Source organism: Helicoverpa zea, chromosome 5, assembly GCF_022581195.2.
Source record: "Helicoverpa zea isolate HzStark_Cry1AcR chromosome 5, ilHelZeax1.1, whole genome shotgun sequence".
Taxonomy (NCBI): Eukaryota; Metazoa; Arthropoda; class Insecta; order Lepidoptera; family Noctuidae; genus Helicoverpa; species Helicoverpa zea.
In genome coordinates, this window is record NC_061456.1 from 12,998,305 (window position 1) to 13,011,590 (window position 13,286).

General features: G+C 35.8%; 2 protein-coding genes across 2 annotated transcripts in view; one reads left to right on the top strand and one right to left on the bottom strand.

Moving 5' to 3' along the window:
* LOC124630426 overlaps positions 1-9,942 on the top strand; it is a 15,691-nt gene extending 5,749 nt beyond the window's left edge. The window contains exons 2-5 of the mRNA XM_047164328.1: positions 6,425-6,553; positions 6,892-7,031; positions 8,193-8,356; positions 8,701-9,942. Of these exons, the coding sequence (XP_047020284.1) occupies positions 6,437-6,553; positions 6,892-7,031; positions 8,193-8,356; positions 8,701-8,843 (564 nt within the window). The 5' untranslated portion in view covers positions 6,425-6,436 and the 3' untranslated portion in view covers positions 8,844-9,942. The remainder of the gene's footprint in view (positions 1-6,424; positions 6,554-6,891; positions 7,032-8,192; positions 8,357-8,700) is intronic.
* An 82-nt stretch (positions 9,943-10,024) lies between these two features.
* LOC124630424 (protein Spindly) lies at positions 10,025-13,266 on the bottom strand. The gene is made up of 5 exons (XM_047164325.1): positions 12,466-13,266; positions 12,283-12,374; positions 11,833-11,947; positions 10,820-10,952; positions 10,025-10,541 (listed from the first exon to the last, which is right to left on the bottom strand). Exons 1-5 carry the CDS (start codon positions 13,157-13,159, stop codon positions 10,289-10,291), a joined length of 1,287 nt encoding a protein of 428 aa, XP_047020281.1. The 5' UTR covers positions 13,160-13,266; the 3' UTR covers positions 10,025-10,288.
* Between the last annotated feature and the right edge of the window lie 20 nt (positions 13,267-13,286).

Below are 13,286 nucleotides of genomic sequence, written 5' to 3' on the forward strand. Positions count from 1 at the left end.
TGGAACTCTTAGCATGAATATCATTACAATCACTTTGATTTTAATAAAACGTATTCTTGGTAGATATAATTTTATAAACTAAATGGCTTTTTCCAACATTTAAATCGTTGCACTGTTATTCTTAATGCTCATATAAAATATCTTCTGCAATGGCAGCCATTAATATAAGTATTAAATATTCTTTCAATAAATAAATTGAATTATGTATTCCATAAATCTTTATTAGCTATATTGATTTTGGTAATTCAATTTGACAACATGTACCTAATGTTTACTATGTAGATTTATAATCACTTGCAAAAAATATATTTAAATACTTCTCGTTTATTTATAAACAGCGTTTCTATCGGAAAAAGAGCTCTGTCTTGGTTTAGGAATTATTTAATCTTTCTACTGGTTTAAAGTTTTTTTTCTGTGTATGCACCTAAGCACGTTTAGCTTTTATTTTTTTAGGGATAATTCTTAAGACAAATCTTGACTGATTCTCATAAACTTTTCCAATACTTTTTAAACGTGTTTTTTCTTTACCTACTTTATTTATTTGGTTGCCTATATTTATTAAGAACCTCCGTGGAAACTTTGAGAATCATAACATCCGGGTCTTCACAATTTTATGTAAAATTGTCAACGCCATCTTGAAAGGGCCGACTGCAAGCACTACTCACTACTGCACAATGTGCAAGTGTTTATAATGCAAACTGCCAATTTAAAACATGGTATTTTATTAAATAAATTCAACATGCCCATATAATAGGCGAGTTAATACTTCGTCAGCGAATTTTATTAATTTAAAGCTTGTTAAAAATAATTTCTTGTCTTCTTTTACTTCTTTGAAAAGTCTCGATTTCGTCTGATTTGTAACTTTTTGTCCATTTTTCGATTCTGAGTGTGTAGTGTCTCACATTTTAAGTTATAGATGAAGTATGGAATTTATTTCTTAATATGAGACACTACAGGGCGAATACTGAAACGTCATACAATTATAAGTGCTGCTCATTTTATCGCATTCACGCTTATGTTCATTTCTGCGACAGCAGAAAGGCACTTAAAGTAAAATTTAAAGTTATCTAATGTTTTAGTGTTTCGAGGAATAAATTAGAACAGTAAATAATAAAGGGTATTTTTACAAAAAGTCTTATTGTAAAAAGAAGATTACGTCAGTCGAATCCGGGAATCGAATGCGGGCCAAAGATCCGTGTCAACATTTTTACGAGGCCCTTAACCTATGTAGGTAAACATGACACAGTTTTTATTTTTCTCCAAACAGGAATATTGTTTGTTTTACCCTTTTTGGTTGGCATTTTATTTCTCTTTGACGAAGAAAAACATTTTGTTTTATAACTGCTCTTTTTTATTTGCGAAATAAGCTGTAGAAATGCTAGTGTTTTCCCATGCTTATATATTTTTCTGATGCTCTGTTAACTATGCAGATTTGCAAAAACCGAGTTCCTTAAATATCTACACGAAAAAATTACTGGTCTATGGTCTTTTTAAATCTACATTATAGCAGTATATAAAATTAAAGTTCATAAGTCTAGAACTTATTTTTTGTGCCTAAATTACATAACAACAAATGACAAATCTATGTTAAATAGACCTCAGGATATTGCCCTTAGTCAGTTGCCAAAAATAATGGCGGACCTCCTGTGGTAGCCATACATCTTGTTAGAATTTAAATATGGTTATCTATCTACAAAATGTAATTTTGTTATTCAGTAATACGAACAAAAAAGGCAATCGGGAATATCTAATAATGTCGTGTACAAAGGCTTATTTAGATTGAATATTGTGAGCATGGTTTTTGCACATGGTGTCGCCCGATCGGAAAACATGCTCATTTGCATCATAATAACCGTCATTTCTCAGATATATTAGAGCTCGTTACTCCATTTCCGTGTCTGATATTCCTCAGTGCCTACCTAAAGAAGGTGCATGTGAATTCCAGACCTGTTTTCCTAAATCCATCATGAAACAATTAATATCGTGGTAGAAAATGGTTCGTGGTATCTGGAGCTTTAGCGCTCAATTTTCTTTTCATCCCCCATGTAAGCCGTTCTCATAATAGCTAAGCATTCTAATATTCTACCACCGAAACCTTAAAGTACCTATGATCAACTTACTCAATCGATTTTCCCAAATACATACTCATCATTATATACAGGTATTGCAACCTGCTTTGCAACATAACCAGATCTTGATAAACCACTGCAATATTACTATCCGGTAGAAAATATTTTTTATGTGACGTGTCATCCCTAACCTGTGTTGCCAGTTAAATGACACCGGCCGGCTGGCAGACTGACAAAGTTCAAGGCCTATACGTGTAAGATCGCGACACAATTCAATGATCATCATTAAAGGAATCTTTTAAATCAATAATGAATAATATAATTCGGTCTCAAGGTTTCTGGGAAATCCGTTTTCCTGAGAAAAGCTTGAGTTAGATACTTAGGTCATGCTACAGGTGTTGTGACGCATAGTCTTTTCAGAAACGAAAAATCTAGACGATGACTTGGTTTTCGATACCTAGTTCAAGTTCTTATATAATCGATCTAACTTTAAGTTCTATTTTCACCAGAACATACCCGTGAGGATCGATTTAGTGTCGAGTTAGTGCAGAGTCGCGATGCGCTTCGACTCTACTCTGAAAATTGAACGCTAAAGTTAGTAATAGTAAGCAGTGTTTTTTCAGAAAATTAATGTTTATGGTATCGGTGTATATGAGCCTAAAAGTTTCTTAAAATGTATCTACAGAAGATTGTATTGGGGCTCTTACATAGTCATTTTAGTATCCAGCAAAACACACGATGACAACAATGATAGATTGTCATACATATCTAAATTAAAATTTCTTAGTCATGCCCTATCCATAACTTATTTCCTACAAGAAACATGGGCGCCTCCAACAAAGTTCAAGGGTGAAGATGAAAAATCGCGATGCGTCCGCGCAAAGCGAAGCGAATGTGAGCGCGCGCCGCTGGAAGGCACTTACGATGGAATTAGAAAGATGAATTCATTAGGCACGGTCCTGACCTTAAGTTTTGAACTTATGTAACTTAATTATCTTGTTTTGATGGTATAATTTTGAATGTTGTGCAGATAATGTCATTAGGAATTGAAACCTTGTTTTCCCTGAGTGTTTCGGAAAAGTTGAAAGGAGAATAGCTTATAACAAAGCATTTACCCAGCGATAGGCATGATGACAGTAATCAAAAATCATTAAAATAATATATTTATTAAATTAAACTTGGAGCTTGGAATATAAAACGCGCATTGTTGTCTTTATTAATAATGTGATTAATATGTATTTTTATAAAATAAAATTACGAAATAAGGCAATCCGCCATGATATCTTGAACACCAATCAGAGCTCGTGACGTCATCTCTCAAAACAACTCGCGCGAAAGTGCGCGAACGTCACATTTCGTTATTGTGAACTTCCACTGCGATCTTTGTTTTTAATTAATTAATTGTTTATAACACGAGTTATGGAGCCCGGATTTATCAAGGCAAACAGCGCTAATTTGCCTAGAATTGATATCATAATGCTGGGAAAGTTTTTGGCATCAAATAAAGATTTTTGTTCAGCTGAATTTAGAAATGTTAAAACTTCCATGTAAGTATACTAGTTTAATTAAAAAACAATGAGAGATGAAACCTAACCTCGAAATAGTTATTTACATTATAAACTATGCTAGAATCTAGAGAACTATGTAATAACTTACATCAAAGTGATCTTCACAAAAATAAAGTTGTACCCTGGGCAATATTGCTTTTGAATCTCGCCTTGCAAGTTTAAGCCACTTGTTTCGTATTTTTTTATTGTGAGGAACGTACACAAATAACTTATCAGGAGTTGTTTTGGATGTGTTCTTACACTGGGGGACCCCACAACACCTATGCCCTTTCGAATTCATATTTAATAACACAAAAAACTTAATTATTGCACGAGCGTTGTTTACTTGCGTCTTGTAATTTCAGTCGTGACGTCACAAGTGACGACATGACACTGACAAGCGTTTTCGCGCCGGATTCAAAGTGGACAGAGAAAAATGCAATTATTTGATAAAAAAACTTCGCATTTTCTTAAAATTAATAATTTTTCATATAAAATAGACGTATTACCTACATCATACAAAGGTCATCACTCAAAAATACTAGAAAAAGGTTAAAATTATTTCTCACATACTTATTTCTTGGAAAACATCCGAAACTAAAATTAGATCATGACTGGTACCTACTCTATGTGCCTACTTAAAATACGTTGTAGGTACATTACATACCTACTTATGTAAATTGTAATTTTTTTTATTTAAAATGATTCACTTTAGACGACTTCGTTTAAAGAAATACGTACCTAGGTATAGGTAAGTCTTATAAAGATATTGGGAATCGTCAGTAACTTGAAATTCACTATAATTTTGCGGTTTTTCACAAATCATGAATTGACTTTTATTGGAGTTCAAATGTCAAGAAGCAGGAAAAATATTGTGAAAAATTACTTAAGTAGGCATAAAAAATACGCACCTGCAACTATGGCGGTATAATCAATGGCCAAATCAAGTCGTAAGGTTTTTTCCGATATACACAAATAATTTGCAGCTGTTTCAAATAATAAAATAGATTGTGGTTTGACAAGCGTTACTTAGTTAAGGATTTCAAAGATTTAAAATAAAGCTGAGGCACATAACTTAAGCAAGACAAGAAAAATAATAAATGGAAATAAATATTGTTGTAAAACAAGATAATATTGGTACTTAAGGATTGATAATAAAATCATCGTTAATGACAAAAGATACAAACATCACATCACCAAATGTATTTATTATTAAGCAGTTTAATGTCATCATTAAGTACCTATTTACCTACCTTTACATTTTTATTTTAGTCAAAAAACTTCAAAACACTGTTTCACAATTTAAAATAATATGGGTACAAACTCAAAGATATTTATTTAAATAAAATCCAGATCTTCACAGACGCAACCTCTTTCGAAATTCTTCCCTTGGGCCATCGATGATTTCTGGAATCTATGGTCCCTTATAATTACAAAATTACATCGTTGACATGATAACTGCAGCTTTTACATATGAATAATTTTATCTTATATCTAAGATCTACGAACATCGTTTGCTTATAATTATAACTTCCGACTCGTACGAGTTTTGATAAATCGGATAGAATAGGATCTTTAAACTTTTTTTTTATTAATGTTCATAGTCATGTCTACCGGTTTTGATGACTAGTTTCAATCACAAATTCCGCCTTTGTGGTTTTAACCTGCATTGCCGTACTGATCAAGTAACTTACTGAGAATTGTTTTCGAAATATTAGTCAGGAACGCACCTACCTGTCTTATATCTTGGGTTTTAAGAACGAAAACATCCGAATTGAAAACGTCCTCCTCTTTGGGAAGTCGGTTAATTACTACCTTACTGTGTACAATTGTACATGCACTTAGGTAGGTACCTGCTTAATATTTTCCAAGAAGTGTAAACTTATAGCCAATATTTTATTGTTTCTAATATTTTTGATATATGGAATAAAAAACTTATTGTCTCATTATGTCCAATACGCCAATTAAAGCTGTTCATCTCATATTTTTTGCTAGAATATCATAGATCTCTGATTGTGCCATCATTTACTAATGAACCCGGAACTGTGATGAGTTCTAGAGCTATAATTTTATTGTTATAATATTATAAATCAAACGACGATGACAATATTATATGGGTTATCGTGAGGTTCCTTTATTTACTAAAAAGTGTGACTTCATTATTAATTTTGATTTTGTTTTTCTGTAAATAACCGTTTATTAAGTCGTTCTAAATCCGCTGTTCGAATTGCTTATCGTCATGTTTTGAAATAAAATTTAATTTAACGTAATTCCTTTTTGTTTTTCATCAGCTTCAATCTCCAACAAACAACGATATGTAGGTATTGGTACCTAAAATTAGTCATCGATTAACTTTAATTTAATATTGAGTAATTCATTGATGATTGAGAAGTTTCTAAGAACTATGAAAAAATCTATAAATTTTAACGTTGTTGTTTGTAAGAACTGAAATGCATCATTCATCTCATTATCATCTGCCTGGCTTTTCTTCAACTATGCTGGGGTCGGTTTCCTATCTAACTGGTTGCAGTTGAGTTACAGAGTTTTACATGGAGAAACTGCGTACCTGATTTCCCCAAGCCAGTTGCCCAGGCAACCCTACACCCCTTAGACACACTGGTTTTCAAACTGTCTAGCTTCGGAATACCAGTAACGCATGCTAAGATATTCATATGACAGCCGGGACCCACCAAACACCAAATACGTGCCTTCCAAAATACGAAGTAACTCGTCAAGACGTAGATGATCACCCATCTCCGTGTGATCGATCATCCCGTGCTGCTTGTAAATTATATCATTTTTCACCAGGATTACACAAAGATGGGCGCTGCTCAATCAGTTCGTGCGACGGCCTTCCAGCGACCGAAATCTACCTCCACAGAGTCGTTCATTGATGATGAGCCTGACGATCACCACATCAGCATTTCGAACAAAATGGTACAACCAATTTGAATTCTTCTTTACCTACCTGTACATAAAGGCTATTTTTACCTGATGACAAAGGTGACCCAGATACAGTTGTATTCGGACAAAAAGCCTATACCTAAGTTTCCTCGACGAAATAAAACTATCTAACACTGAAAGAGTTTTCAAATCGGACAGAATCACAGGCTTAGATAAGCCTGTGATTCAAAATTACTCTTCAGATTGGTGCCTATGTATGTCATAGTATAATCATGACCTTTGAAAAGTATTTTTTCTTGATAAATATAATACCCACTTATACCTACCTATAGTAGTTTATACCTACCTATGGTACCTATGTTTTTTCTCAGGTGGAGAGATTAGTGGAAGATGCAACGCTGTCGGGCAGCACGACGGTGACGTCACAGCCCACACCGCGCGGCGACTTCAGAGACAAAATATACATAGAGAAACTCAAGTGCATGGATGAGAGCCATTCGGAGATTACAGGGTATGACAATCTGAACTACGTAACTGTAGGTAGAGAGGGTGTTTGGTCGAGTTTAGAATTTTTTACTTTACCAACGGCATAGACACTTAGCCGAACAATATCAATTTATAATCTTCTGTAAAGGCCTCTACAGACGAACTGTATTCTTTAAACGATTTGGTAACTGCTTGCCATCAACGTCAGCTAAGATCTGGCAAAGATATAAAGTAGATAAGGAACCATCAATTTTTTTATGGGTTTGATAAGCCTCTATGTAACATTTTCGCTTATATAAATGCTACTAATTCTTTCCTATTCCCTTGACTGGATCTAGTAGATCAACCAAGCGTCTAGATCAACCAAGCGTCGAAATTTGGCAACGATTTCCTCTATATTTAGATTACCTAATTGTAAAATGTAGTAGTTGACGAAGAAAATAAATAACTCGGTACGTCAACAGCTACAATAGGCGGCGGCGAACGTGGCTTTACTACGGCGGCAGCCGACAACGGCGAGTGGTCGGCTGTCGACGACTCACGCTGACGTCGACCGGCCACAGTTACCTATGTCGCGCCGCTCATCTGTAGACGCCTTTACAAATGGAGTTGTAGTCAAACGACGAGGCTTGAGCAACGATGGACGGTTTAGGTAGGTAGATTAGATATTAAGTACTTATTACATAGAGTAGTTTAGAATACGGAGTAGGTGAGGATGGCTGGAAAAAAATGTCGTTGATTCATACCCTTTTTTTTTTTTTTTTTTTTTTTTTATCGACGTAAAATCATCAAATGACCCCTCCCGCTGTGGGTTAGCAGCGGTGAGGGAGTGTCAGACTCTTACTGACTAAAATCGTCGTGTTCCGTCATAGGCCTTTTATGTACCAGGGCCGCGGTATCTCTTTCGAACAACCCGCAGTTGATTCATACCCTAAGCTAAAGTTTAGGAAGATTAGAAAGTTACGATGACCAAAAATTGTGGTTGATCTGCTTTAGCTAAAGTTAAACTGATTTCTTAGTTTATAGCTATCAAAATGTATTATTGGAACTTCCAGTTTCTGTATTAAACGCGTTAGAATCCGCGCCACGAAGTCCCCGCGTTTTACATGAAGATGATTTCAAGTCCTCAAGTCTCAACAGTTAGGAATCTTTATACTCTGTTTTCATGATTTTTTTTCTGTTTCAGAATAACACTAGAAGATTTAAACGCAATAGCGAATCGTATAGACATGCGCACTGCGAACATGGTGAGCGTGGAGCCAGTGTGTGCGGAATGTAAGCAGCGGGTTATCGACTGTTATAATGAAAACAAGAACGGTGCCGATGTGTTTAAGTGCTGGGAGACTGTGGGTGAGTAGTAGTAGTAGTAGTCGTTCGATTTTTACTAAATACATTGACGGCTTGCAGAAAAGATGGCCGATGGGGCAGAAAAGATGTCGAGTTTTCCACTGCGTAGACGGATGAGTAGTTAGGTAGCCCCAAAGTAGCCGGGAAGCTGTGCATACCGTTGCTGAATCTCGAGAAAGTGACGAACATTAGGGGAGGCTTCTATACAGCAGTGTAGGTGTTTCGGCTGACACGACGAAAACAACTTTGATGATGGGACATTTTGAAAATTAACGATATCTAAGAAGTTATATTTTAATAGTTGTCAATGTTCAAATGATGTTTCATTATAAATGTTTCCCTGTCAGGTGCATTCACGAAATGCGTGCAAGAAGCGGCGTCGTCGCGCCTCCGCGCGCGCACGGTGCGCGACGCCCGCGAGCGCGCGCGCCGGCACCGCCACATCGCGCACGCTCGGGAACATGCGCTTAGGGACCTCGCTTCTAACTGACACACCGCTACCATACTATTTGCTGCCTTATTACTTTATATAGATGTCATCAAATACGTCACAACTCCGTAGAAAGGACCATTCGTCAATTTCTATCCATTTTTAATATTGCTCAACAGCATTTAAAGTTAAGTCACATGAAAGCTCTTGGGGACCTATATTTTATTCTATGGCAGCGAAACTCGAATCGAGAGCGAATAGTGTCCGACCATTGACAAAATGTATGACATAGGTCTTATGACTGTTAAGCAATATTGAAAAATACGTACAGTGTTTATACGAAAGTGACCATGCTCCTTTCACAAAGATTGTCACTATAAATATATATCAACTTATTCAGATGGCTCACTACGATCGAAATTACTTTTTAAAAGCTTACTTTAGTTCATAATTATAATAGAAAACAGATTTTGAGATACAAAAGAACATATTTTTTTAACTGCAGATGTGTCTAAGGTCCCTCTCCATACAAAAAAATCTTCTATACAAAACAAAACTTGAAATCGTAACTAAACCTCAAAAACAACATACTACTAACTCCATTTTAAACTTGTATTATATATTCTGTTCCATCGAATTATAGAAAAACACCACAAATAGTTCCGCATAGACTTATTCTATCGATATAAAGATGAACGAAAATATAAAGAAACTTCTGGTTTAAACAAGATTCCTAGTAGGTGCAAGATATATTTAAATTAGAAGCTGAATAATATCCATTAAGTTTCGATTCGATAGGTACTGTTCTATCAATATCGACTAAATTGAATATAACAAGTTTTGCACTATTTGTGGTATTAACTCCTTTTCTTATTTTTTAAGAAATAAGTTAAAAAATATACAAAATTATGACCAAAAGAAAATAATACTCTATAGTTAATATTTAAATCTTTATCTGTTTCTAACCAACATTTTTTTTATACTTTTGATATTCCATAATAATTTACTGACGAACACGGAATAATAAAGAAATGGAATAGACTACAGTTTTTTTTTCTTTATGTACCTATTTGTGATTCTAGCAATGTATTCTTTCAATTTTTTTACTGATCTGTGGTCACAGTATTTCATTTTTTTAAGTGTTTAGAAATTACGTCCCAAAATATAATTTAAAATATTCTTGTATTGTACTAGATATTGGATGTAAATATGTAGATTGCAGTTGTTAATAAAATATTTGATTCTGTTTATAATAAGTCTTTAATTTATTGATTGCTTATTTTAAGATAACATACAATTTGTTGCTGCATTGGAATATGACGAGAACAAAGTTTTTATTACACAGATGACCCGCATCTAAAGTTTATACAAGTTCCATAAAAAAAAAAAATGTTTTATGTAACTTTTCTTTTTTTTTCAAACATTTACAAGACATGAATCCCACCACTTCTATATCATATCACAACACAGCTATTACTTATTAAAATATCACTATGTATAACCTACTAATTAAAAGACACTTTCTTCTTAACATCATCAACATTAGCTTTACTTCTAACTTGCACTGGCACTCTTTGCATGACAATATCGACCTTATTATCTTCACCATTAGTATCAAGTTTGCTTGCAGGGGACAGTTTTGTGGTGTTTGCAGTGAGAAGAGCTAGTTTTCTTCTTAGTTCCCTCACTTGGGCGGCGCTGGCGAGCTGAGCGGCGCCTCTCGATAGTACGTCGGCTCTTAGTTGCTCGCATTCTGACCTGGAAATGTACAAATCCTAAAATAATATATCATATCTGTAATATTCCTCAAAGCGTCATCTTGTCACGGGCTAAATAGATGTCGTATTATGGACACTCATTTGCCTAGCCTTTTCGTAACTATGTTGGTGTCGGTCCAAACAACTGACAACTTCCGGTACAAAAATTACGTTAAAATCCGCACGACAGATTTCATGTGTTGCAGGCAAACGAAGCCGGAAATACGCCACTGGAACTTAGTATAATTACTTTAAAATAAGTATATTCAACAAACTCACTTCAAATGCTCTAGCACAGCCGGCAGCCAGTCGTTGACGTTGTGGTCGCAGGGCTTGCTGAACCACCGCGCCAGCTCCCGCCGCTGCTTCTCACACGCGCCCTCCAGCTGCGTGATGCGCTCCTCGTAGCTTTCTGTAATTAATTCGGGTTAAAGTATGCATAATAATATTATAAAGCTGAAGTGTTAATCTCAGTATTTACTGGTCAGATTTGAAAAAAAATATTATAGGGTTAGATGTCTATTGGGCAAGAAATAACCCATAAATTTATTCAACAGAACGCCGGTAAAACCGCTAGTGGAAAAGCTGGATATAAACACACATGGTCTTACTACAAAAACTTTTAAACGTCTGATGATCATTTGTCTAAATAAGGACCGTTTTGCAGCCACACTTTTTTTTTGTAATTTCTAGGACTAATAAGCATGGCAACAGATGTAAAAAATAGTGATCCTGATTCTGATCCATTACATAAGTATATATTATAAAGAAAAAAAATATATTATAAAGAAAAAGTTGTGGTGGCCTAGTGGGTGAAGGACCAACCTCTCAAGTATGAGGGCGCGGGTTCGATCCCAGGTCAGGCAAGTACCAATGCAACTTTTCTAAGTTTGTATGTACTTTCTAAGTATATCTTAGACACCATGGACTGTGTTTCGGATGGCACGTTAAACTGTAGGTCCCGGCTGTCATTGAACATCCTTGGCAGTCGTTACGGGTAGTCAGAAGCCAGTAAGTCTGACACCAGTCTAACCAAGGGGTATCGGGTTGCCCGGGTAACTGGGTTGAGGAGGTCAGATAGGCAGTCGCTTCTTGTAAAGCACTGGTACTCAGCTGAATCCGGTTAGACTGGAAGCCGACCCCAACATGATTGGAAAAAGGCTCGGAGGATGATGATGACATAAGTATATATTATGTTAAAGTTTCCTAAAACTTTTAAAAGTGGTGTATTTTCATTATTATTTGATTGTGAAAGAAAAAAGTAAATGTGATAGATAAGTCACCAGCCATACCTATAAGTTCTCTGTCGTAGTGGGCTGCAGCTCCGGCTTGTTGCTCCCAGACCGTCTGCTTCTCATGTAGTAAGGCATCTACCTCAGCTTGCTTGTTGGCTAGCTCTCGTCTCAACTGGAATTAATTAAATATTTACAACATTATTATTTTTTTTAAATAGTACTTGTGTACTACGCAGTACTACATCTGATTAGTTGTAATCATAGTGGAGTTAATGTTCAGTCTTGGTTGGAGTTACAAAATCAATAATAATACAAAGATTACGGTGAAAATTGGGGGGCAGGTTGCTTAGTCCCATTAGACAGACAGTGGAAACTTAATCTTTTCCAGATATGGGAAGTTATTCCCTATGGATGATAATGAAGATGCAAGCAGAAGCTAGTCTCCGCCCCTAAGACGACCCACTGACCCTAGTTTGTTATAAAAATAAAGAAATAAGTATTACTCACCCTAGAATTAGTTTGTTTCATTTGTGTGAGACTCTTGACCATTTCCTGCCTCTTGTCCTCAACTTCAGCAAATATGGAATTGCCTTTTGCAGCTAAAAAATACAAAATCATTATGAGGCACAAATACAACAAAAATCCTTTACAGTTTCAATTTTATTTAATTTATGTTTCAGAAAATATTACCATGTGGTTGCAGGTCCTGCTGGGTGTCTGTGCACTGATGCAGCATGGCTTTAGCTTCAGCTAACTCAGCAAGCGCAGTAGCTTCCCGCTCATTAGCTGCTCTCAGTTCCTCCCTACGCAAATCCGCTGCCACACGCATCTCTGCCATTTCCGATATCATCTCTTCAGCTTTCATCCGCCATGACGCAATCTCCATCTTCGCTTCCTCAAGCGCCTCTTTCGCTGAAGCAGCATCAGATAAAGCGCTGTTAACAGTCCTTCGAGCCTCTTCCAACTCCGAATTATCCCGCTCAGGACTTTCCCTCACTTTAAGCGATTGCTCCTCTTTCAAATTCCGAATTTGTGTTTCGAACTTTTTAATTTCTACCGCATGTCGTTCAGTAATTTCTGTCCGCTCTTCCCTCAGCTCGGAAATCTCTTCTTGCAACGAAGTTATACGTGAAGTCAGATCATTCTTTCGACGAGCATCGTCAGCCTGATAACTTTCTAACTCTGCGGTCAAATGTCTCTGAACGTCCAAGGCAGTTTGGTAACTTCTTCTAGCATCGTGTAGTTCTTGTTTTGTTGCTTCATAACTGCTCGATAAGTTATCGTATTGTTTCTTGAGTAAATAATAACGCTCACTTAGCTCACCATTTGTTAATTCTTCTGCTTCTGTATAGTTAGTCTTGTTACTGATAGTGGAGTAATCCATGTTTAAGGGGATCTTTTACTGATTATTCCTATACAATCTGCACTTATTATCTATAAAGATTAGCAATATAATAATTAAAATACATTCACAATCACGAATCCACCTTGGCCTTGTAAACAAAACGGAC